Source organism: Vipera ursinii (genome assembly GCF_947247035.1).
Source record: "Vipera ursinii genome assembly, chromosome: 5".
Classification (NCBI taxonomy): Eukaryota; Metazoa; Chordata; class Lepidosauria; order Squamata; family Viperidae; genus Vipera; species Vipera ursinii.
The window spans coordinates 90,486,142-90,512,319 of NC_139518.1; the positions used below are offsets into that span (position 1 = coordinate 90,486,142).

The 26,178-nt window shown below is 42.1% G+C and overlaps 1 protein-coding gene across 1 annotated transcript in view; it reads right to left on the reverse strand.

Annotated features, from left to right (window-relative positions):
- Nucleotides 1-26,178, reverse strand: part of NOLC1 (nucleolar and coiled-body phosphoprotein 1) — a 98,926-nt gene that overhangs the window by 54,802 nt on the left and 17,946 nt on the right. Inside the window, exon 4 of the mRNA XM_083364202.1 lies at nucleotides 5,684-5,805. Coding sequence (XP_083220328.1) covers nucleotides 5,684-5,805 — 122 coding nt within the window. The remainder of the gene's footprint in view (nucleotides 1-5,683; nucleotides 5,806-26,178) is intronic.

Consider the following 26,178-nt stretch of genomic DNA (forward strand, 5'->3'; position numbering starts at 1 on the left):
AACCATAATTGAATGGCAGCCCCCAAAAACCCACAAACAGCTCCAGAGCTTCCTAGGGTTTACCAACTTCTACCGTCAATTTATTCCCTCTTTTTCCGAGATTGCTCTGCCTCTTACAGAACTACTCAAAACGGGCAAGGGAGGGGAAAAACCACGACCTGGCTTACCACTAGCATGGACTATGAATTGTCAGAAAGCTTTTGAGAATTTAAAAAGACTATTTGCGGCTGAACCATTCCTAAAGCACCCCTTCCCAGGGTGCTTCATAATTCAGGCAGACACCAGCAATGTGGCAGTCAGAGCGGTGTTATTGCAAAAGAATAAAAGTGGGGTCCTGCAACCTTGTGCCTACACCTCTAAGAAATTCACTGAAGGCGAGAGGAAATGGACAATCTGGGAGAAGGAGGCCTTCACAATTAGGTGGGGGCTATTAAACTGGCGACACTATTTAGAAGGGAGCAAGGTGCCTTTTGAAGTATGGACAGATCACAAAAATTTAGAGGCACTAAAAACTCCCCGCAAATTGTCCCCAAAGCAAGTGTGGTGGGGACAGTACTTTAACCATTTTAACTTTACTCTAAAGTACATACCAGGAAGAAAAAACTTTCTAGCTGATGTGCTATCCCGATTGCCACAGTACAAAAGCGAATGCAAAGAAGTTCACAAGGCAATTATCCCCGGTCCACAAACTGCGGCCTAACTCACACCTTGCAGGACCCCTAATCCTGATGACCCCAGGGTAAAGAAAATAAAGCGAGAACTCCTCACTGATCAATGGTTTAAAGACAATCAGACATCCCTAACATGCAGGGATGGTCTGGCTTACAAGGGGGGGAAATTGTACTTGCCTGAAGCTCTTCATCTTAATGCCCTCGAACACAGTGATGATGTCAAACAGGCTGGACATTTCAGATATTTAAAAACTCTACATCTCACTCACCGGCAATTTTGGTGGCTGGGACTAAAACGAGACCTAGAAAACTATGTCAAGAGCTGTACTGTATATGCCACTATGAAAAGAATCGCAGGAAAGACCCCTGGGTTACTGCAACCAGTGGCCGAACCTTTTCAACCATGGGAAGAAATAACTGGACTTTATAGTAGACCTACCCGACAATAGAGGAAATACTGTCATTTGGACTGTGATAGCCCTATTTTCAAAACAGGCTCACTTTATTGTCTGCAAAGGACTTCCATCGGCTTAATGCCTGTCTAAAACATATCTATCGACTATATGGCGCCCCTAAGTGAATAATTTCAGACCGAGGGGTGCAGTTCACAGCAAAATTTTGGAAACTTTTCTTAAATTAATTGGATCATCTCAAGGCCTATCAACTGCTTTTCACCCGGCTACTAACGGAGCCACAGAATCCGACAACAAAATTGTGGAATGCTATGTCTCTTACCAACAAACAAACTGGACCGACCTCCTCCCTTTTGCAGAGGTGGCTTACAATAATTCAGTACATAGCAGCACTGCTACACTCCTTTCCGTGTAGCCACAGGGAAAGAATTCAACCCCATACCGGAATACCTTCAGTTGACCTCCGCTTCCCAGACACTTGATCATTGGGTGAGAGGTTGGGAAGAAGTTTGGAAAAATACAAATGTGGCCTTAAAAAAGAGTTTTGAGACCTACAAAAAGCAAGCTGACAAAAAGAGAGCTCCCCAAAGAACATTCCAAGTTGGGGAAAAGGTCTATTTGTCGACCAAATACTTACGCCTTAAACTACCCAATAAGAAATTGGGACCGAAATTCTTGGGGCCTTTCCCAATTGTGAAAATCATCAACCCAGTCACAGTAAAATTGAAACTACCCAGACTTTTGGGGAAAATTCACCCGGTGTTCCATTGTAGCTTGATGAAACCTTTTCGATCCTCCACTTTAAGACCTCCCCCTAAGAAAGCACCTGGACCCCTCGTAGTAGCAGGTCAGCCCCATTATGAAGTGAAATGTATTCTTGATTCTAGAATCTTTAAGGGAAAATTGCAATACCTAGTACAATGGAAGGGATATCCATTGTCTGAAGCCATTTGGGTGAAATCTACTGATGTGAAAGCTGACAGACTTATCAAAAGGTTTTATGAGAAACACCGCAACAAACCAAAAGCCAGTTCCTAACTTGTGTTTTGTTTGCATTACAGGATCTGTCCTTTTTCTAAGCGGGGGCAGATATCAACACTGCTAACATCGAATGTTATTGCTTGACAAGAGATTTAGTTTAAGGTTGGGAGTGGGGACGAGTAGGATTGCATCTTTCAAGGCCATCTCTAACTAGAGAAGATAAGACCTTGGTGGGTTTTCTAACAGAAGGGAAACTGATTCTTTAAATTAATTGGAGAATATGATTAATGACAAAATTAGAAAGGTGGAGAATTCTGTTTTAATATATTGTGCAATGGGCGGAGATTTCAGATTCCAGCTTCCTTCGATCAAGCATTTGCCGGTGTATTAGGCTAATAAAGGACTTTTAAGGTAAACAATGCTTCAGAGTCACTTGAAAAGCCCATACGTCAGAAACATGACAGCACACACCTAAAAATCAATCTAGGGAGGGGGGGTGAAGCTGTCCCATGTGCCCCACACTCACTTATCAGTGGGATTGCTGCAGCCAGGCCTCCCATGTCCCGACACTTGTCAAGCCACGTGGCTTGTCACGCCGGAGCCGCTGTTCACGGCAGGACGTTGCACAGAACGTTTTGGCCATTGCTGCAGCTCGCAGCAGAAGGCCACATGGTGCTTCAGGCTGTTTCTGCTGCTTATGGCAAGAAACCGCATGGCACTTCAGGCCGTTTCAGCTGCTTGGAGCAGGACACCGCATGGTGCTTTGGGTGTTGCCGCCGCTCACGGCAAAAAGTCACATGGCACTTCGGGCCAGTTCCGCTGCTTGTGGCAGGATGTTTTTTTTTTTTTTTTGCCGGCTCCAAAGATGGCCGACGTGCTGGGGAGAGCTCCGTAACCCCAGTGGTAAGGCGTCCCCCCAGGAGCCCCCCAGGGATGTCAACAGACCCCTGGGGTGGGGTCAGAAGTTGGGCAGCTGAGTTGGGCAATGTGCCGTCCGCTGCCGCCCCGAATCAGCTGTAGGGGTGCCGGGACATCTCCGCCCCACCGCCTGGGCCGTTGGCGGCCGTTTTAAATGGGGCCAACATCCTCGCTCTGCCTCACCCGCCTGATCTACTCCGGGCGGCGTCGGCGTCTCCGAAGGATCAAAGGAGACGCCGCAGATCATCTGTGAGGCGGAGGCGGCGAAAGCGAAAGCGAGGACAACAACAGCGGCGGTGAGAGCGCTCCAAGCCCAAAGCCGATCATCTTCCCCAGGGGGCTTGAAACAGCGGTGGCGGTGGCGTTGACATCTTCGGCCCACCCCCTGAGCCGCTGCGGCTGTACAGCCAGCTGAAGTGAGGCCTCCGCCTCCGCTCTACCTCGGCTCCCTGGCCCGCTCCCGGGCAGCGGCGGCGTCTCCGAGGATCAGAGGAGGCGCCGCGGATCAGCTGGGCGGTGGAAGAGGCGGCAGCGGAGACGACGGCGGCCGGGACTGCTTCTCCAGGCCCAGTCGATCGCCTCCCAGGGGCCTTGACAGCGGCGGTAGCGCTGGCGGCGTGGCATCTCCGGCCCGCCCCCTGAGCCGCTGCTGCCGTTGCAACCATCCTGAGCGGGGCCGGAGTTGCTGTTCTGCCTCGGCTGCCTAATCTGCTCCCGGATAGCGGCGGCGTCTCCGAGGGATCAAGGAGACGCCGCAGACCAGCTGTACGACGGTAGCGGCAGCAACGAAGACGCGGGCGGTGAGGCAGCTTCTCTGGGCCCCGGTCGACCGTCCTCCAAGGGGCCTTGACAGAGGCGCTGGCAGCAGCGGTGTGGCGTCTCCGGCCCGCCGCCTGAACCGATGCAGTCATCTTGAGTGGGGCCGGTGCCTTGTTCTTCCTCGATCACCTTGGGCTGCTCCTGGGCGGCGGTGCCTCCAAAGGATCCACACCAAAGGAGACGCTGGGCCATGGAGGCGACGGCGGCGTGGGCCACAGCAGCAGCGAAAGCTTCTCCAGGCCCCGGCCGACCACTCTCACCAGGATCCTTCGACGCCGGCAAAAATGGACACGGCGTAGCGTCTCCGGCCTGCACTCTGAGCCGTTTGCAGCCGCCCCGAATGGGTGCCAACGACTCCTCTGTGCCCTGTCTTTCATCGGTCTCTGTTGGTCCCCGAGCAACCGTCCTGTCCACTCCGCCGAGCGGAACCTCCCCCATCAGGACCTTGTGATGGAGACAGCACCCCCGAGTACGAGGTCGCCAGCATCAGGGACTCCCATTGGCTGAAAGGTCGTTTCCAGTACCTGATTGAATGGAAAGTCTACGGAGCAGAGGAGTTCACCTGGGAGGACACGACCGCCGTTCATGCCCCTGCTTTGGTGTCCGCTTTTCATGAACAATTTCCTTCCCAACCGCATCCGGATCGGCAGACCCGGAGGAAGGGCCCTGCGGTGCGGGATAGTGTTGTGATTCAGGGTCAGCCTGTGGGTTCGGCAGTTGGGTCGGATGATTCAGAGGAGGAGGGGGGTGTTGGAGAGCCTGCAGAGGATAGCACTGATGCTTTGCAGAGCCCTCAGCCAGGCCCCTCCCATCTGGTCACGACGCAGACCCAGCTGTGTGAGCCTGGTAGCGTGGATGAAGATGACCCACAGCTGGCCCTTTTCAAGGACACCCGACGCAGGAGGCAGTCAATCAGGAGTAAACAGAGGAAGGCAATGGGGAACCTCGGAAGGAGGCAGAGAGAAGCCACGCCTTGAACTGTTTGAAAGGGGAATGTGTGGGAGGGCTGGTTTGCTGAAGGCAACCGTTTGAATAGCTCCTGTTTCATGGTTCATGTTTGGTTTTGCTCTGTTTTATGTCAATAAATTTGGCAGGCTTAGTTCCAGCCTCTTGCCTTTTTGTAAAGGGGTTGTCCCTGCCTTTTCTGCAGGGCCGGTAGTAGGCTAGTACAGAACATGCTGAAACTCTTTGCTTGCCGGCTTCTTCGCTGGCCCTTCCCCCACTGGGGTGGCTGCTGGTGCCGGGGAGCTGGCTTCAGGCAATTTTACTCCTTCCATTATGGGATCTTCTCCAACTTTTTGCCAGATTGCCTCCCCAACCTGAAGACAGCGACGGGAGGTTGGGACTCCCGAATTAGTTTAAAAAGTAGTGTGGATTCCATCTTGATGTCAAGTTTCTGATGCATGGGCTTTTCAAGTGACTCTGAGGCATTGTTTACCTCAAAAGTCCTTTATTAGCCTAATACACCGGCAAATGCTTGCTCGAAGGAAGTTGGAATCTGAAATCTCCGCCCCTTGCACAATATATTAAAACAGAATTCTCCACCTTTCTAATTTTGTCATTAATCATATTCTCCAATTAATTTAAAGAATCAGTTTCCCTTCTGTTAGAAAACCCACCAAGGTCTTATCTTTTCTAGAGATGGCCTTGAAAGGTGCAATCCTACTCGTCCCCCCTCCCAACTTTCAGCTAAATCTCTTATCAAGCAATAACATTCGATGTTAGCAGCGTTGACATCTGTCTCACCCCAAAACTAGGGCTTATGTTTTGAATTTATTTTACTTCCTCTGGATGAGTTTTTAAATGTGGTCACTGAAGATAAATAAACAAATTCCACAAGTTTTTTCTGTGGAAGAGGTATTGAGAAAATTAAAAACAAACCTTTCCTTGATTCTTCCCTGCTTGCTCAGAGTCTGTGGAATCACTGCTGTCAGTACTGCTGCTTTCAGAATTGCCTGGAGTTGCCTTCAGTGATACTGGGAGCATAGTCACTGGTTTTGCAGCTAGAATGTAAAATAATTATAATTATAATTACAGTAATAGATAACTATTATTCAAAAACTAAAGATCAGCTTCTATATTGTATGACAGGGTTTTTCAACTTTTTCACCCATTGTACCACTTTTAGGATATGGCAACATCCAAGTACTACCAGTCGCCTAGCAAGGTGTCAAAACTTGATGACCAAAAAAAAAAAAAAGGAAAAAAGTAATGAAGTACAGGTAGTCCTCGACTTACAACAGTTCACTTAGTGACTGTTCAAAGTTATAACGGCACTGAAAAAAGTGCCCCACAAGCCACAGCCGAGCAGGACATCTGCGTGCCTGCCCGGCAGCGCTCTTCCTCCTGTCCGAGGTTTTCATTGTTGTGAGCATTTCTGTTAAGGATTGGTAGCGGGGTGGAGGGGTGTTTGGCTTTTATTCCTCCCGTCTGCTGTGTGGCCACAGTAGGTTTTGGTCACTTCACATGACCCTGAGACACTGTGACCATAAATATGAATAAGTTGCCAAGCATCTGAATGTAAATCACAAGACCCTGGAGATGCTGCAACATTCCAGCTGATTGGCGCTTCTTCTGGGCTCAGAAGTGCCAGCATCAGTGCCGAGCTCCAGCTGGAGCCTGGTGCTGATCCTGCTGCTTCCGCTGAACCCTGACAGCCCTGCAGCTCCAGTCATTTCTTGCTCAGGCTTGTGCAGTGCTGCCACTGGTTCAGCTCATTCCCCTCCCCCACTACCACTTTTCTCGGATGATCGTGTACCACCTGCTCTAAAGATTCTGGAAAGTTTAGAATAAAGATGAAATAAAATGTTAGTATAAATCTCAGCACCCCTAATCTACAATAAATCAAGAATACATGACAATATACAGTATGTTCCATTTAAACAATGGCAGAAGAATATATCTCAATTTGTATGGCAAAGAAAAAAGGCATGAGTTAAATACAAGATATAAAAGATGTGAAGAAAAGAGGACTGGTCCAAGCAGATTTGAAGCTATATTTTGCTGCCTGTTGTTTAGTTTGGATGAGACTTGGTGTTGTTAGAAATAGGCTATTGGATTTAGAAGGTCACAATTTGAGATTTGGATGGCATAGATATTTATGCCCCTTCATGGATTACTGCATTGTTGTGGCAAAGGGGCTTGCGTAATTCAATGAAGCTATGAGCTATGCTGTGCAGGGCCACCCAAGATGGACAGGTCATAGCAGAGAGTTCTGACAAAACATGATCCACTGGAGAAGGAAATGGCAACCCACTTCAGTATCTTTGCCATGAAAACCCCATGGACAGTACCAAAAGGCAAAATGATACGACGCTGGAAGATGAGCCCCTCAGGTCGGAAGGCGTCCAATATGCTACTGGGGAAGAACAGAAGGCTAGTACTAGTAGCTCCAGAAACAATGAAGTGACTGGGCCAAAGCCAAAAGGATGCTCAGCTGTGGATGTATATGGTGGTGAAAGGAAAGTCCGATGCTGTAAAGATTTTTTCTTCATAGGAACCTGGAATGTAAGATCCATGAATCAAGGAAAGCTGGACGTGGTCAAAAAAGAGATGACAAGACTGAACATTGACATCTTAGGAATCAGCAAACTAAAATGGACAGGAATGGGTGAATTTAATTCAGATGACCATCAGGTATACTACTGCGGGCAAGAATCCCTCAGAAGAAATGAAGTAGCCTTCACAGTCAATAAAAGACTAGGAAAAGCAATACTGGGACAGAATGATCTCAGTTCGAATCCAAGGCAAACCATTCAATATCACAGTAGTCCAAGTCTATGCCCCAACCACCGGTGCTGAAGAGGATGAAATTGACCGGTTTTATGAAGCCCTACAGCACCTTATAGAACTAACACCAAAAATGATGTCCTTATCATCATGGGGGACTGGAATGCTAAAGTAGGAGGCCAAAAGATAACCGGAATAACAGTCAAGTTTGGCCTTGGAGTACAAAATGAAGCAGGGCACAGGCTGATAGAATTTTGTCAAGAGAATACGATGGTCATAGCAAACACTCTTTTCCAACAACCCAAGAGACGGCTCTACACATGGACATCACCAGACGGTCAACACAGAAATCAGACTGACTATGTGTTCTGCAGCCAAAGATGGAGAAGCTCTATACAGTCAGTAAAAACAAGACCAGGAACTGACTGTGGCTCAGACCGTGAGCTTCTCGTTGCAAAGTTTAGGCTTAAACTGAAGAAAGTAGGAAAAGCACTAGGCCATTCAGGTATGAATTAAATCATATTCCTGTTGAATATACAGTAGACGTGACAAATAGATTTAAGGAATTAGATCTGATAGACAGAGTGCCTGAAGAACTATGGACGGAGGTTTGCAACATTGTACAAGAGGTAGCAACTAAAACCATCCCAAAGAAAAAGAAATGCAAGAAAGCAAAATGGCTGTCTGAGGAAGCTTTGCAAATAGCTGAGGAAAGGAGGGAAGCGAAAGGCAAGGGAGAAAAAGAAAGATACGCCCAATTGATTGCAGAATTCCAGAGAATAGCTAGAAGAGATAAGAATGCCTTCTTAAATGAACAGTGCAAAGAAATAGAAGAAAACAATAGAATAGGGAGGACCAGAGATCTCTTCAAGAAAATTAGAGAGATGAAGTGAACGTTTCATGCAAAAATGGGCATGATAAAGGACCAAAATGGCAGGGACCTAACAGAGGCAGAAGAGATTAAGAAGAGGTGGAAAAATTGCACAGAAGAACTATACAAGAATGAGCTTAATGTCCCTGATAACCACGATGAGGTGGTCACTGACCTCGAGCCAGACATCCTAGAATGTGAAGTGAAGTGGGCCTTAGAAAAGCCGAGCAACACCAAAGCTAGTGGAGGAGACAGTATTCCAGCTGAGCTATTCAAAATCTTAAGAGACGATGCAGTAAAAGTGCTACACTCAATTTGCCAGCAAATTTGGAAAACTCAACAGTGGCCACAGGATTGGAAAAGATCAGTTTACATTCCAATTCCAAAGAAAGGCAGTGCCAAAGCATGTTCAAACTATAGCACCATTGCACTCATTTCACATGCTAGTAAAGTTATGCTTAAAATCCTACAAGCTAGACTTCAGCAGAATGTGGATCGAGAACTACCAGAAGTGCAGGCAGGATTTCAAAGAGGCAGAGAAACTAGAGATCAAATTGCCAACATACGCTGGATCATGGAGAAAGCTAGAGAGTTCCAGAAAAACATCTACTTTTGCTTCATTGACTATGCTAAAGCATTTAATTATGTGGATCACAACAAACTGTGGCAAGTTCTTGAAGGGATGGGCGTACCAGACCATCTTATTTGTCTCTTGAGAAACCTATATGCAGGTCAAGAAGCAACAGTGAGAACTGGACACGGAACCACTGATTGGTTCAAAATTGGGAAAGGAGTCTGGCAAGGCTGTATACTGTTGCCCTGCCTATTTAACTTATATGCAGAGCACATCATGAGAAAGGCAGGGCTAGATGAATAAAAAGTTGGAATTAAGATTGCCAGAAGAAATATCAACAACCTAAGATATACAGATGATACTATTCTAATGGCAGAAAAGAAGAACTAAAGAGCCTCTTGTTGCAGGTGAAGGAGAGTGCAAAAGTAAGCTTGAAACTTAACATTAAGAAAACCATGATCATGGCATCTGGCCCTCTCAATTCCTGGCAAATAGATGGGGAAGAAATGGAGGTAGTGACAGATTTTATTTTCTTGGGCTCCAAGATCACTGCAGATGGGGATTGTAGCCAAGAAATTAAAAGACGCTTGCTCCTAGGGAGGAAAGCCATGGCAAATCTAGACAGCATACTAAAAAGCAGACACATCAACCTGTCAACAAAAGTGCATATAGTCAAGGCTATCGTCTTCCCAGTTGCAATGTATGGCTGTGAAAGTTGGACCATAAGAAAGGCTGAGCGCCAAAGAATTGAGGCTTTTGAACTATGGTGCTGGAGAAGACTCCTGCGAGTCCCTTGGACTGCAAGGCGATCAAACCGGTCAGTCCTAGAGATCAACCCTGAATGCTCTTTAGAAGGCCAGATCCTGAAGTTGAAACTCAAATACGTTGGCCACCTAACGAGAAGGAAGGACTCAATGGAGAAAAGCCTAATGCTGGGAAAGATTGAGGGCAATAGAAGAAGGGGACGACAGAGAATGAGGTGGCTGGATGGAGTCACTGAAGCAGTAGGCATGAGCTTAAAGGGACTCCAGAAGATGGTAGAGGACAGGAAGGCCTGGAGGAACGTTGTCCATGGGGTCGTGATGGGTCAGACATGACTTCGCAGCTAACAACAACAGATATTTATGATATGATAAAGTTTAGGTAAATGTAGATTTTTAAAAACCATTATACCAGACAGGCTATTTTTAAGAGTATGGAATAAATATAAATTTGGATTCTACTCAGAAAGATGTTCGATTTTGAACAAAATAATATGAGGTTGAATTACATACTAATGATTAGCATGTAATTGCTAAAATGTATAATTTTTTGTTGAGACATAAGACAGAAGAAGTGAAAGAATGTATGACAAATTGTATATATGTTGGGCAAAAAAATATCTAATGGGACAACAGATGGGCTAATGGAAAAATGTGTGATTGAAAGGATTGTAGGTTACATTATGTTACAATCTTAAAGAGAATTTTTATAAAATGATGTATGGTTAATTTTTCTCAGCAGAGTAATTATCTCAAATGTATAAAGACATTTTGAATCTTTGCTGGGAATACGAACAATATGAAGGGTCATTTTATCATGCTTTTCGGAAATATTAAAAAGCTAAACAATTTTGGATACAAATAGATATTCAGAAGATTTTAAAGGTTAAAATACAGTGAGGGAAAAAATATTTGATCTCCTGCTGATTTTGTAAGTTTGCCCACTGACAAAGAAATGATCAGTCTATAATTTTAATGGTAGGTGAGAGACAGAATAACAACAACAAAAAATCCAGAAAAATGCATTTCAAAAATGTTATAAATTGATTTGCAGTTTAATGAGTGAAATAAGTATTTGATCCCCTATCAACCAGTAAGATTTCTGGCTCCCAGGTGTCTTTTATACAGGTAACGAGCTAAGATTAGGAACACTTTCTTAAAGGGAGTGCTCCTAATCTCAGCTTGTTGCCTCTATAAAAGACACCTGTCCGCAGAAGGAATCAATCACATTCTACTCTCCACCATGACCAAGACCAAAGAGCTGTCCAAGGATGTCAGGGACAAGATTGGAGATCTAAACAAGGCTGCAATGGGCTACAACATTATCACCAAGCAGCTTGGTGAGAAGATGACAAAAGGTGGTGCAATTATTTGCAGATGGAAAAAAATACCGTATTTTTCGGACCATAAGACGCACTTCCCCCCAAAAAAGTGGGGGGGGGAAATGAGGGTGCGTCTTATGGTCTGAAGGTGATTCGTATGGCCAGCCCCAACCTCCACAAGTGGAAAGCAAGGGAGATTGCCAGGAGCACGAATCGGCACATCCTGAGAAACGCCAATCTTGCGCTCCTGCAATCTCCCTCGCTCCGTTTCAGCTTCTCTTACTACAAGAGAAAGGAAGCTGAAACGAAGCGAGGGAGATTGCCAGAAATGCGAGATCGGCCGAAGGCAGCAGCTCTCCGCCCCATTTGGAGAGCTGCTGCCTTCCTCTGCGCGTTTGAAAGAAACACGGACGAAGGCAGCAGCTCTCCGCCCCGTTTGGAGAGTGAGAAGGAGAAAGAAAGGGAGGGAAATAGAGGGAGAGAGAGAAAGAGGGACAAATAGAGGGAAAGAGAAAAAGAGAGGGAGAGAAAGAGGGAAAGAGAGGAGAAAGAAAGGGAGGGAAATAGAGGGAGAGAAAGGGAGAAATAGAGGGAAAGAAAAATGGAGAGGGAGAGAGAGAAGGAGAAAGAAAGGGAGGGAAATAGAGGAAGAGAGAGAAAGAGGGAGAAATAGAGGGAAAGAGAAATAGAGGGAGAGAAAGTGGGAGAGGGAGAGAGAGGGAGAGAGGAGAAAGAGGGAGGGGGAGAGAGGGAGAGAAAGAGGGGAGAGAGAGAAATTAAATTAGTAACATGGTTGTTAAGTGAATCTGGTTTCCCCACTAACTTTGCTTGTCAGAAGGTTGCAAAAGGCGATCACATGACCCTGGAACAATGTGACCATCATAAATATGAATCGATTGCCAAGCATCCGAATGTAAATCACATAACCCTGGGGATGCTGCAATGGTCATAAGTGTGAAAAATGGTCATAAGCAGTGCCGTCATAACTTTGAACAGTCACTAAGTGAATTGTTGTAAGTTGAGAACTACCTGTACTTTTATATTTTTTTTCCTTTTTGGGGTGGGGGTCAAGTTTTTGACACTGGTGGTACTTGGACATTGCCTTGTCCTAAAAGTGGTACAATGGATGAAAAGGTTGAAAAGCCCTGTTTTAGTATACCGGTACTATTTGGTTCAGAATATTTTTTTTCTTGTTTTCCTGCTCTAAAAACTGGGTGCATCTTATGGTCAGGTGCGTCTTATGGTCCGAAAAATATGGTAACTGTCAATCTCCCTTAGTCTGGGGCTCCATGCAAGATCTCACCTCGTGGAGTTTCAATGATCATGAGAACAGTGAGGAATCAGCCCAGAACTACACGGGAGGATCTTGTCAATGATCTCAAGGCAGCTGGGACCATAGTCACCAAGAAAATAATTGGTAACACACTATGGCGTGAAGGACTGAAATTCTGTAGCGCTCGCAAGGTCTCCTTACTCAAGAAATTATATGTACAGACCCATATGAACTTTGTCAATGAACATCTGAATGATTCAGAGGAGAACTGGGTGAAAGTGTTGTGGTCAGATGAGATCAAAATCGAGCTCTTTGGCATCAACTCAACTAGAAGATAGGAGGAGGAGGAATGCTGCCTATGACCCCAAGAACATCATCCCCACCATCAAACATGGAGGTGGAAACTTTATGCTATGGGGATATTTTTCTGCTAAGGGGACAGGACAACTTCATCGCATCAAGGGGACGATGGACGGGGCCATGTACTATCAAACCTTGGGTAAGAACCTCCTTCCCTCAGCCAGGGCATTGAAAATGGGTCGTCTAGCATGACAATGACCCAAAACACATGGCCAAGGCAACAAAGGAGTGGCTCAAGAAGAAGCACATTAAGGTCGTGGAGTGGCCTAGCCAGACTCCAGACCTTAATCCCATAGAAAATCTGTGGAGGGAGCTGAAGATTTCAGCTGCCAAACGTCAGCCTCGAAACCTTAATGACTTGGAAAAGATCTGCAAAGAGGAGTGGGACAAATCCCTCTTGAGATGTGTGCAAACCTGGTGGCCAACTACAAGAAACGTCTGACCTCTGTAACAGCCAACAAAGGTTTTGCCACCAAATACTAACTCATGTTTTGCAAAGGGGTCAAATATTTATTTCACTCATTAAAATGCAAATCAATTTATAATTTTTTTGAAATGTCTTTTTTCTGGATTTGTTGTTGTTGTTATTCTGTCTCCCACTGTTAAAATATACTACCATTAAAATTATAGACTGATCATTTTTTTGTCAGTGGGCAAACGCACAATAACAGCAGGGGATCAAATATTTTTTTCCCTCACTGTACAATTAAAACTAGACTTTTTTTTGGGGACTAATGGATAAGCAACTAGAAAAATAATAATGAAACTTTTATTTTTAGGTATGTAACTGCAGCAAGACTACCATATATACTCAAGAGTGGAAAAGTTCAATTAACACCTAAGAGAACATCCTTGGTGAGGATGAAGGAACTCGTAGACATGGCTAAATTAATTTTTCTTAGAAAAACATCTACATTTATACTGACTAGAAATCCTTTATAGACTTTTTGCATAAAATGGAAGTAATAGTTTGTTTTTAATGTTTAGAAAAAATGAATGGAAAGGAGTGAGCTTTCTTTTGTAATCATAGAGTAAAAAATAACTTAGTAATTGTATTTATATTTGCTGCAAAGGAAATAAAAAATTCTATTTTTTTCTTTCTGCACTTTTGCCTGTCTTTTTTTTCTAATTTTTTGTTAGTTTTTATGTTCTTTGTAAAACACTTTTAATAAAAGACATAAAAATACAGGACCATATAAGTTATAATCAATATGCATAAATTAGAAACAATAAAACCAGCAGTTTAACTTTATGAGAGAAAACCCATCTGTTACTATACTTTGAAGTCAGCCTACTTTAGCAAATATAAGTACCCATTCTGCTATGAATAATTTCACCTTGGCTAACTTCTCCAGTAAGAACAGCAGTGTAGTCTATGTGAAGGACTACAACCTTAAGGTACAGATCTTGGCTGAAGCTTCTTTCAACAGACAAATGCTGTAGCAAGTGCTGCTTTGTTCCTTAGTTCAGCAAGTAGTTCCCCAAACTGAGGAGACTACATGACAATGTGCTCCAGATGCAGGAGGGGAACAGAATACCTGATTTATCATGAAATGAATGTTTTATACCAATGGATGAAGACATTCCTTATGAAGATGGCTTTTTGGGCTTACACTTGTCTTTCATTTGAACTAGTTTTTTCTAGTAATTGTCAGACAATTGACACAGATAGGGAAAAGCTCTTTAAAGCCACCTAGGAGCCACAAAAGTAATGGTTTTGCCCTGTCTATCAGTACAGTGGAAGAGTCAAACCAGCTAAAAATACCTCCAACCACAGGAGGAAGCATGAAGAAACAAAGGGTTTCTTTCAAATTACCAGTGCTTCCTATGGCAGAAAATTAAACATATTTCAAATTTGTTGTCACATTACAACTCACGCAAAAATTCCAGTGACATATTCTAAATGAGGTTTTTTTTGTTCCAAGCTATGAACAAAACTTTTTATAATTTTCATTTTATACATACTCTTTAGACCACTATGCTGCACAAATCTCAGTGAGGAACCATTTTGCTTTGCTTTCCCCTATTGACAGTGGTAGAAAGGTATCATGCTTTCCCGAAAGACCTACCTTGAAAATAAGCTTAATGTAAACCTTACCCCCAAAGTAAGCCCGTTTTGAGGCGAGGCACATACCTAAAAATCAAGCTATGGTAGAGGTGGGAGTGTGGAGTTGCCCTATGCATCCCACACCCACTTACTTTGCAGCCAGGCCTCTCCTCACCAGCCCACTTCTTCTGTGGCACCCCCAGGACTGCATATCACAGCCAGACCTTTCCAAAAGGCCACTGCAGCTGAGAATTGAGCTATGGATTCAATCCACAGCTTGTTTCTGCAAGGTTTCTGCAGCTGAGAACCAAGTTATGGTTTGAATCCATTGCTTGGTTATCAGCTGCAGAGGCCTTTCCAAAAGGCCCCTGACTGCAAAGTGAAGGTGCAAACTCCATTCTGAGCTGCAGAATGAAGCTGCTCCTTTGTCCGCAGAAAAAGTAGGCCAGCTGGAATAGGATGTCAGTGCTGGAGGTGAGTGGAAAAGCCACCACCCCTGAAAATAAGACCTGGTGCCTCTTTTGGAGGCAAAATAAATAAGACCGGGTTTTATTTTTGGGGAAACACACTATGTAGGAATTTCCATACTATGTATTCTGTAAGAAATTATTATTATTATTATTATTATTATTATTATTATTATTATTATTATTATTATTAACAATAACAACAAAACAACAAAACAACAACAACAACAAACAAGAAGAAGAAGAAGAAGAAGAAGAAGAAGAAGAAGAAGAAGAAGAAGAAGAAGAAGAAGTTGAAGTTGGAAGGGACCTTGAAGGTCATCTAGCCCAAACCGCTGCTTAGGCAGGAAACCCTATACCATTTTGGACAAATGGCTGTCCAGTCTTTTCTTAAAAACTTCCAGTGTTGGAGCATTCACCGCTTCTGGAGTCAGGTTGTTCCACTGGTTAATTGTTCTAACTGTCAGGTAGTTTCTCTTTAGTTCTAGGTTGCTTCTCTCCTTGATTAGTTTCCATCTGTTGCTTCTTGTCCTGCCCTCAGGTGCTTTCAAAAATAGCTCGACTCCCTCTTCTTTGTGGCAGCCCCTCAGATATTGGAACACTGCTATCATGTCACTCCTCATCCTTCTCTTCATTAAACTAGACATACCCAATTCCAGCAGCCATTCCTTATGTTTTAGCCTCCAGTCCCCTGATCATCTTAGTTGCTCTTCTCTGTACTCTTTCTAGAGTCTCAACATCTTTTTTACATCGTGACCAAAACTGGATGCAGTATTCCAGGTGTGGCCTTACCAAGGCATTGTAAAGTGGTATTAATACTTCACGTGATTTTGATTCTATCCCTCTGTTAATGCAGTCTAGCACTGTGTTGGCTTTTTTGGCAGCTGCAGCACACTGCTGGCTCATATTTAAGTGATTGTCCACTAGGACACCGAGATCCCCCTCACAGTTACTACTATTGAGCAAGATACCACCTATACCAGGGGTAGGCAACCTCGGCTCTTTTATGACTCATGGACTTCAACTCCCAGAATTCTGGGAGTTGAAGTCCATGAGTCATAAGAGAGCCGAGGTTGCCTACCCCTGACCTATACCATACCTGTGCATTTGATTTTTCCTGCCTAAATGTAGAATCTTACTTTTTTTCACCATTGAATTTCATTTTGTTAGATAGTGCCCAGTGTTCAAGTCTGTCCAGATCCTCCTGTATCTTAAGACTGTCTTCTGGAGTGTTGGTTATTTCTGCCAGCTTGGTGTCATCTGCAAATTTGATGAGTTCCCCATCTATCCCCTCGTCCAAATCGTTGAGGAAGATGTTGAAGAGCACTATAATCAGTAATTTTACCTTTTTACTAGAAATCTTACTGCCATAGTTAAATTCAACATCCATTTAATATCCACCAGGACTTCCGGTGGTGATGTGACGCTGAAGACAGCCATCTCCGGGCTGTCCGCTCCGCAGCTTTGTTGAATCACTGAAAACAGCGCCGATCAGCTGTTTTGGTGATTCGGAAGCCCCGGGCCGCCTGAGCTTTAAGTTTGGGCGGCTGAAGGATTGAGCCCCCCCGAAGCCTGGGTTTGCTCCGGGCTGCGCAGCGTCTCTGCTCCGTGATTTTTGGAGCAGAGCCAAGCGTTAGCAACCACCCCTGCCAGAAGGAAAGACTCTTGAGTATGAAGACGCAGGCAGAGCGGTACAGGAGGTCAAGGTGAAGTGGACTCTTATCTTTACTCTCTAGCTCAATGGATTTTATGGCTTTAAAGTGAAAGTGCGCAGCAAGTGAAAGTGGGGGAAGATGGCGACGAAAGCCTCCAAAGTTCTTCGGAGTGCGGGGGCTTCCCCAGTGCAACAGACTTCATTGCAAGCTCTGCTTCCTCCTGCACCTGCTCCGGCATTGACGCTTAAGGATTTACAGGATGCCTTCGAAAAGCATTCACAATTAATGTCAGATATGATGGAAAAGCTGGAGGAGAAGATGGAAGAAAAGTTTAAAGCAATGAGGGCAGACATCTTGTCTACAATTGAAGGTGTGGCTGTATGTGTGCAATGCTTGGATGAAAAAGTGGAGGATCTTAGTCAAAAGAATTCTATATTAGAAGCAAAAGTACTAGAGAATGAAAATATAAGGGATAAAATGGATGGAGACTTGAGCCTCGTCCAGTACCATCAGATGGAGTTTGCTATCAGAATCAGGGGCTTGAAAGAGAATCCTAAAGAAGATTTAAAGCAGCAGGTCTCTGAGGCTTTGGAAGTGGTACTGGGTCAGTCAGCAGTTGAAATTGAGGGAAGTATAGATAAAATCTTTCGTGTGAACTCATGGATTGCAAGGCAGAGGAAGCTACCTAGAGATGTGGTGGTTTACTTTACAAAGAGAGCAATTAGGGATGAAGTTATTCAAGTTGCTTATGATACTAAGTTTGTGGTTGCTGAGCAAGAAGTTCTGGTCTTAAAAGAGATTCCTCCAAAGATCTTAAGGAGAAGGAAAGATTTTGCCTTTCTAGCACACGAACTTAAGAAATGTGACATCAAGTTTAGATGGGAGATTCCAGTGGGCATGGTGGTGATGCACGAAGGTAAAAGATATCGTCTGGTTACAGTGACTCAGGCAAGTGATTTTTACAGTAAAGTTTTAAAAGCAACCCCTCTACCACTTGTGGAATCTGTAAAGGGAAATGGCGAGGGAAAGCCTCAAGATGCTGAAGGAATACAGATAGAGGAGAACGGTGCTGGAGGGGATCAAATTACAGTTTTATTGGCAGCTGTTGGAGAGCAGAGGATAACGCATGCCGCCTTAAGACGAGTGAGACAAGAGCAAGAGCAAGATCAGCAGAAAGTTATGGAACCTCCAAAGCGTACTTACAGTGAAGCTGTGGGAGGGGCGCGGCCTAAGGAAGTTAAAGGGGTCCTGGCAGACGTGCTCCAGAAGCTTCGGGAGGCCAAGAATGGCGATTAAGTTCCTAACCTGGAATGTTAATGGATTAAATTCACCACAGAAGAGAAAGAAAGTTTTTCAATATTTAAAACAATTTAAGACTGATGTTATTTGTTTGCAAGAAACGCATATTAGGGTTATGGACCAAAAGTATTTGTTGAACTCAAGGCTGGGCACGCAATTTATTGCTTCTGCAATGAATAAGAAAAATGGAGTGGTTATCTATGTCAAGAGTACTCTGACAGCGGAACTAATTGAAGTAGATAAACAAGGAAGATATGTTATGATAGATTTGCTGCTAGAAGGCAAAAAAACGCTTTAAGTTGGACTGCATGCTCCTAATCAACAACAAACTGATTTTTTTAGTTTACTACATACAAAGATTACCCAGTTGGATTATAAATCTTTTATTTTTATGGGAGATTAGAATGGTGTCCTGGATGTACAGCTGGATAAAGCTGGTTTCTTTAAGCGTTCCCCGAGTCATGCTAGATTGCCTAAAGCTTTTTTTGAAATGAAGGACCTGGAATTGCGAGACATTTGGCGAGATACACACTTACATGAAAAGGATTATACTTTTTTTTCTGATAGACATCAATCTTTTTCTAGGATTGATTTTATATTATTGACTAATGATTTTTTTTCTAGGACTAAGAAGATAAAGATTTGTGCAAGAACTATATCTGACCATAGTCCAGTCTGGTTAGAGATCAATAAGGACAACAGAGATAGGCGCTCCTGGCGTGTAAATGAGAATTTGTTTAGAAATCAGAGAAATGTGGAAGAATGTAAAAAGCAGATGAAGGATTTTTTTGAAATTAATATGAATAAGGATACCTCTATGGACATGGTTTGGGATGCTAGCAAAGCCTATATGAGAGGGGTGTTAATATATATGAATAATAAATATAGACGTAATTTGGAAGTTAGAAGGAAAGAACTGGAGAATGAAATCAGGGAAAAAGAAAAGGCCCTAATTTTGAATCCATCGGATGTGAAGATTAAGGAGGTCATTAACCTGCTAAGAGGACAATTTGATAAGTTGATGGCTGATCAGGTGGCAACTAGCCTACGGTTTGCTAGGCATAATACTTTTTGCAATGCCAATAAACCAGGTAGGTGGTTAGCCTACAGGTTAAGGAAAAAACAAAGGGCTTCTAATATAGATAAAATTGAATACAAAGGAAAGGTTGTGTTTCAACAGGATCTTATCAAGGAAGCCTTTGTGGATTTTTATTCCAAATTATATGTTAAGGAGAAGATTAATGAAACAGATATTGATGTATATTTGAAGAATGCTAGCATCCCGGTTCTTACACAAGAACAAAAGGAGGAGATTAATCAATTGATAACAGAAGAAGAAATTATTTTAGCAATTAAGGAATTGAAGGTGGACAAAGCGCCAAGTACGGATGGTCTGACCACGGTCTACTACAAAAATTTACAATTGGAGTTGATAAAGCCATTAAGGGAATTGTTTCAGACAATTCAGAGGGGGGGAAGGGTGCCTCCGTCTTGGAGAACTGCTTTTATCTCTTTGATTCCGAAGGAAGATCAAGATGCTACTCAAGTAAAAAACTACAGACCAATATCACTTTTAAATACAGACTACAAGATATTTGCTAAGGTGTTAGCTAACAGATTGATGAGGGTTCTGCAACAGATGATTCATGGGGATCAAACTGGGTTTATTAGTGGTAGACAAATGAAAAATAATGTGAGGCATATAGTTGATGTGGTGGAGTTTTTGGAAAGGAACAACCAGATCCCTGCGGCGCTAATTTTTTTAGATGCTGAAAAAGCTTTTGATCAATTGGATTGGACAATTTCTGATGAAAGTTTTAGATAAAATGAATTTTGGGGATAAATTTTTACAACCAATTAGGGCATTATATCAAAAACAAACTGCCCGAATAATAGTTAACAATAGCCTGACTGAAGTATGCAATATTGAGAAGGGCACAAGACAAGGGTGTCCGTTATCACCTTTATTATTTGTTTTAACATTGGAGATATTATTGATAAAAATACGGAACTCGGAAAAAATTAAGGGTATTCAAATTAGAGATCAGGATTATAGATTGAGGGCGTTTGCAGACGATCTGGTTGTTACGGTGACCCAGCCAGAAAACTCTGTTGTGGACCTGATGGAGATAATAATGCAATATGGGAAGGTTTCTGGATTTAAGGTTAACGTACAAAAAACAAAAATTTTGGCCAAAACTATGACAGCACCACAAAAGGCCCTTTTAGAAGGCTTAACTGGATTTGAGATTGTTAAAAGGGTTAAATATTTGGGGGTGTATTTGTCACCCTCCAATGCAAAGATATATAAAAATAATTATGAAAAGTTATGGGGAAAAATTCAAAAAGAATTGGAGAGCTGGGAAAAACTGCAATTGTCTTTGCTGGGAAGAATTGCAGCAGTGAAAATGAATGTCCTGCCTAAATTTTTATTTTTATTTCAAATGATACCGGTCCTTAAAAAAGACTCTAATTTGGAAGAATGGCAACGAGGTATCAATAAATTTGTGTGGGCAGGGAAAAGGCCACGAGTTAAACTTAAGATTATGCAGGATACTCGTGAAAGAGGTGGTCTTAAAATGCCTAATCTTAAATTGTATTATGAAGCTGCTGCGTTGTCAGGAATAAGTGACTGGATTAATTTGACACAAGGGAGATTATTAAATCTTGAGGGCCACGACTTGTTATTTGGCTGGCATGCATATTTGTTGTATGATAAGAAGGTAGATAATGTGTTTAAAGTGCATATTTTAAGACAGGCATTGTTGAGAGTTTGGGAGAAGTATAGACATAAGTTAGACTACAAGATGCCGTTGTGGGCAATTCCGAAACATGCAATAGAAAACATAAATGTTGGCTTCAAACATGATGTGACTACGTATAAGGAGATCTTAAGTTTGGAAAGGAACGTCTGGTGTTTGAAGCCGTACAATCTCTTGCGAGATGAGAAGATCGTCCAAACTTGGTTTCAATATACTCAATTACGTGCCAGGTGGAAAGAAGATCAGAAAATTGGTTTCTCAATGACTGATGAAAATTTGATAAAGCAAATTAGAAACCAGGGTCCAGCACATATCAAAAAGTGGATTGATTATATCCAGAACAAGTATGGGACTAAAAAGTTTCATTTAGCATTTGAATAAGTTTTCTTTTCTTTTCTTTTTTCTTTTTCTTTTTTCTTTTTATATGTAATATTAGTATTGCTTGTAGTCATTTCATATGAGCTAGAGGGCGATAGAATTAATAGTTTATTGTTGTTAGCATATGGATGTTTATGATTGTTCTTTGTTTTTATACCTTGTACTTAGCTCTGGGAAGTCGGGGGGGGGGGAGGGGGGAAGGGGGGGAGGGATAGGGAGGGTTAGGTAGGGGTGGGGGGAGGGGGGATTGTTAAAGATAAAATGTACTGTAAAACTTTTCAATAAAAAAAAATATCCACCACAATAATATCATTAATACCCAATAAGAACAATCACAGACAAAACAATTTTATATCAATTATTAAAAACTATTTTTCTTTCCAACTGGGCTTTAAATTTCCATACTAAAACCAAGTTTATACAACTTTTCCTTCTCCTAATATATTATACAGCTTAAAGTACCATACAATACTTTCCAAACTTAAAATTTTTTATATAGTCACATCATTCTTATATTTTCTATTACATGTTTCATTATTACCCATAAAGATATTACAAGTTAACTTTCATCTATAATTTTTCCCAAAGTTGCACCAGAGCATATCACAAAGTATATACCTAGAACACAATATCCACCTTATCACACCATAAATATACATACCAACCAAACAGCAAATCATAACCTACAAAATATCAGTAAGCACTACTACAAATCTTCCCAATTAAATTTTCATAATCATCTTAAAACTAAAGCAACATAAAATATTACAACACATAGTTATTTTATAAGGGTGAAAAATATATCCCCAAATATTTAGCCCTTCTAACAATTTCAATTCCCATAATCCTTATTACATTATTATCTCCTGCAGTTATGCAACTAAATTTTCAGGCTTGGTTCATTCGTCTAGAAGCAGCACGCCTCTTCCAATTTCTGGCCTCCTCCAGTGATACTGAAATTTGAAATTTGATCCACTCCTGTAACTGTCTGTATTATTCCTTCAGCACCTTGTAGATTCTCTCTGTATCGTTGAGACTCTCTCTCACCTTTCTTCTTTGTAGATTCCAAAAATGGTATGGGGGCTGCTTTTAAAACATTACTGTAGAAATCGCGTGCCTGAATCACCGTAGTAAAACGATGCTTCGTACCTTCATAGGACACCACCATACCCACTGGTATCTGCCATCTAAACTTGATATCACGTCGTCTCAATTCTTGTGTCAAAAAAGCAAATTCCTTCCTTTTTCTTAAAATTCTTGGAGGGATCTCTTTTAAAATCAAAACTTTTTGCTCAGCAATTACAAAATCAATGTTGCAGGAGACCTGGATAACTTCATTTCTAATCATTCTCTTTGTAAAATAAACCACCACATCTCTGGGTAATTTCCTTTGTCTTGCAATGCAAGAATTAACACGAAAAATTTTATCTATATCTTCCATAATTTCATCTGCTGGTCGTCCCACCACCCCTTCCAGAGCCTCAGAAACCATTTTCTTCAAATTTTCTTTAGGATTTTCTTTTAGGCCTCTAATCCTTAAAGCAAACTCCATCTGATAATACTGTGTCGAGGTCAAATCACAATCAATTTTCTCTACCACATTTTCAGTTTCTGTCATTTTTGCTTCCAGTCTAATATCATTTTGACTGAGATCTTCCACTCTTTCATCCAAATTCTCAATACATATAGCCATGCCTTGCAATGCAGATAAAATGTCTGCTCTCATTTCTGTTAATTTCTCTGTAATCTTTTCATCCATAACCTTAGCTAGTTTTTCTGTTAACTTCTCCTCCAACGTTTTGTCCATTATCTCAGCAAATTGTTGCATTTGCTTTTCCATAGTCTCTTGCAGCACATTCTGCAAATCTTTTACTGTAAGGGCTGATGCAAATACGGGTGCAGGGGACAATAACGCTTGCAACAAAGATTGCTGCACCAGAGCAGGAACTTTAGAAGATATAGCCGCCATTTTCACCCACTATTGTTAGCTACGCACTTCCACTTACAAGCTCAGCAAAGTCCATTGAGTTAAAGATCAAAAGACCATCTTCACCAAAATCTCCTGCATCGCTCTGCCTGCGTCCTTGTTCTCTAAAGTTCTTTCTTGCTAGCAGGGATGGTTGCGAATGCCCTGTTCTGCTCCAAAAAACCCGGAGCAGAGGCGCCTTGCCATCCGGAAGTCCATGTGATCTACTTTATCAAATGCCTTACTGAAGTCAAAGTAAATTATATCCACAGCATTTCTCTGATCCACTAATTTTGTCACTTGGTCAAAGAATGCAATAAGGTTTGTCTGGCATGATCTGTTTTTGACAAACCCATGTTGGCTTTTAGTAATGACTTTGTTTGCCTCTAGGAGCTCGCTGATTTGTTGTTTGATTTTCTTTTCCAGAATCTTCCCAGGTATTGAGGTCAGGCTGATAGGTCTGTAATTTCCTGAATCCATTTTTCCCCTTTTTCGAAGATGGGAACTACATTGGCTCTTTTCCAGTCTTCTGGTAGTTCTCCAGTGCTCCAGGATCTTTGAAAAATATAGCTCAGTGTTTCTGAGATCACATCTGCCAGTTCCTTGAGAACCTTGAGGTGTAACCCATCTGGTCCTGGTGATCTGAACACATCTAGGCTGGGCAGGTGCTCACCATTTTCTTGCCTATCTTAACTTGTGTTTCTATTCTGTTTTTATGGCACTATTTTTGATAGGTTGGTCTGTTTTTCCCTTTGTGTAAAGACAGATGCAAAAAACAAGTTAAATAGTTCTGCTTTCTCCCTGTTGCTTGTCACCTTCTTGCCACTCTCACCCACTAATGGACCAATCATTTCCTTAACTTTTTTCTTGTTTTTTACATGTTGAAAGAAGCTTTTTTGTTATTTTTGACTTTGGTCACAAGCCTTAGTTCATTTTAAGCCTTAACTTTCCTCATTTCATCTTTGCAGGCTCAGGCTATTTGCTGATATTTTGACTTAGTTATGTGCTCCTCTTCCCACTTATCAGAGAGTTCTTTATGAAGCCATGCTGGTTTCTTTTGAGAGCTGTTATTTTTCCTCTTTGTTGGTATTGTGCTAGACTGGGCTTGTATTATCTCACTTTTCAAAATTTCCCAAGCTTCTTGAGTTGTTTTCCCCTTGAGGATTCTCATCCATGGAATCCTTCCAAAGCTCTCACTAAGTTTATTGAAATTTGCTCTCTTGAAGTCCAAGACTCTAGTTTAACTATATTCTATTGCTTGTGGTTCCATGTTGAATTCCAATATTGCATGATCACTTCCTCCCAAGGTTCCTGTGGCTTCAACACTTTCTATCATTTCATCTCTGTTAGTGAGAATTAAATCCAATATGGCTAATCCCCTAGCTCCCTTCTCTACTTTTTGGGTGACAAAGTTGTCTGCTAGGTTTGTCAGGAATCTGTTTGATCTTCCACTTGGTGCAGAGTTTGTCTCCCAGTTGATGTCAGGGTTGTTACTAAAGTCCATTACTATTGTGATGTGCTTCCTACATACCTTAGTTAGCTGACTAGCAAAAAATTCATCTATTTCCTCTGTTTGGTTGGGTGGCCTATAGTATACACCTATGGCAATGTCATTTCCCCCCCCCCTTTTATTTTGACCCAAATGCATTCAAGGTAATTTTCATCATTGTTGTGCTCTATTTCTGTAGATATGTAGTTATTTCTTATATAGAGAGCAACTCCACCCCTTTTATTTGGTCTGTTTCTTTTGAATAATTTAAATCCCTCTAGCTGTGTGTTCCATTTGTGGGTTTCATCCCACCATGTTTCCGTAATGGCAACAATATCACATCTGCCCTCAAATGGGTTATTGAAGTTCTCTAAACATGCTATCTTCCTGCAAGCATTGTATTACCAGGTTTCACTAATATCATCATTTTATGTGGGTGGGGAAGGAAGTGGAATTTCCTGGATATTTTTATGAGGTAGCCTTGCCCTTAATAGCTTTTTAGGTGGTACTGGATCTTGATTGCTCGTTTGTTTGGATGCTCGTTAATAGGTGTAAGAGTGTGTTTAGGTCTGATTGCTTCTTTCCTTGACTTTTGGTTGGTCCCTTTCTTGAACATCCTCAGATGGAATCTCAGATCTCCCATCTTCAGTTTCTACGCTTTGCTGGCATCTTGTCATAAAGTGCAAGGGGGGAGAAGGGGAAAATGGAATGTAGAAAATAGAGATGAGAGGGAAGGAGGGTGACAGCCTTCACAGAAACCAGAGATGTGAGAACTAGCATATACCAGTCTTCAAGGACACCTGGCTGGGAATAGAATGTGAAAAAAACTGCTTCATAGTGCCAACAATCTATCTCATTCCCAAAACATTTAAACAGCATGCAATTGTATGGAAATGGACTAATCAAAGGGGGAGGACCAGGGGAAGGGGAAAAACATAATGTTTTGCATGAGAATCTTCAGATCTAGCCTTTCTTTTGCTGCCAGCACTTAACCTTAGTAAAATAACTATCGCTTCAACCAAATGGAGTTGAGGGTTTTTATTTCCTAGGGTTCTGAACTTGAGTTTATCTAAACAGACCTGCTAATTTTATTTTTATTTTATTTTTATTTTAATCCCATTTATATCCCACCCTTCTCCGAAGACTCAGGGCGGCTTACAATTTAAGCACAAACCAATGTGCTTAGCAATATGATGGCTTCTCAAAGTATAATACCTGAACAAATTCTCTTGCATTTCTAGATCTGGTTTTGAGCTATCTAGAGTTTCTCAACTGAAATTGTAGCTGAATTTATGTAGACTGAAATAAACACTTTTGGATGCATTCTGACAATTGAAAGACTTGATAAAAATTCCATAATGGTAAACAAGTATCTGCTATGTTACTGTTGAAACTCCATTCTCTGAGTTAAAAGGGGAATCAA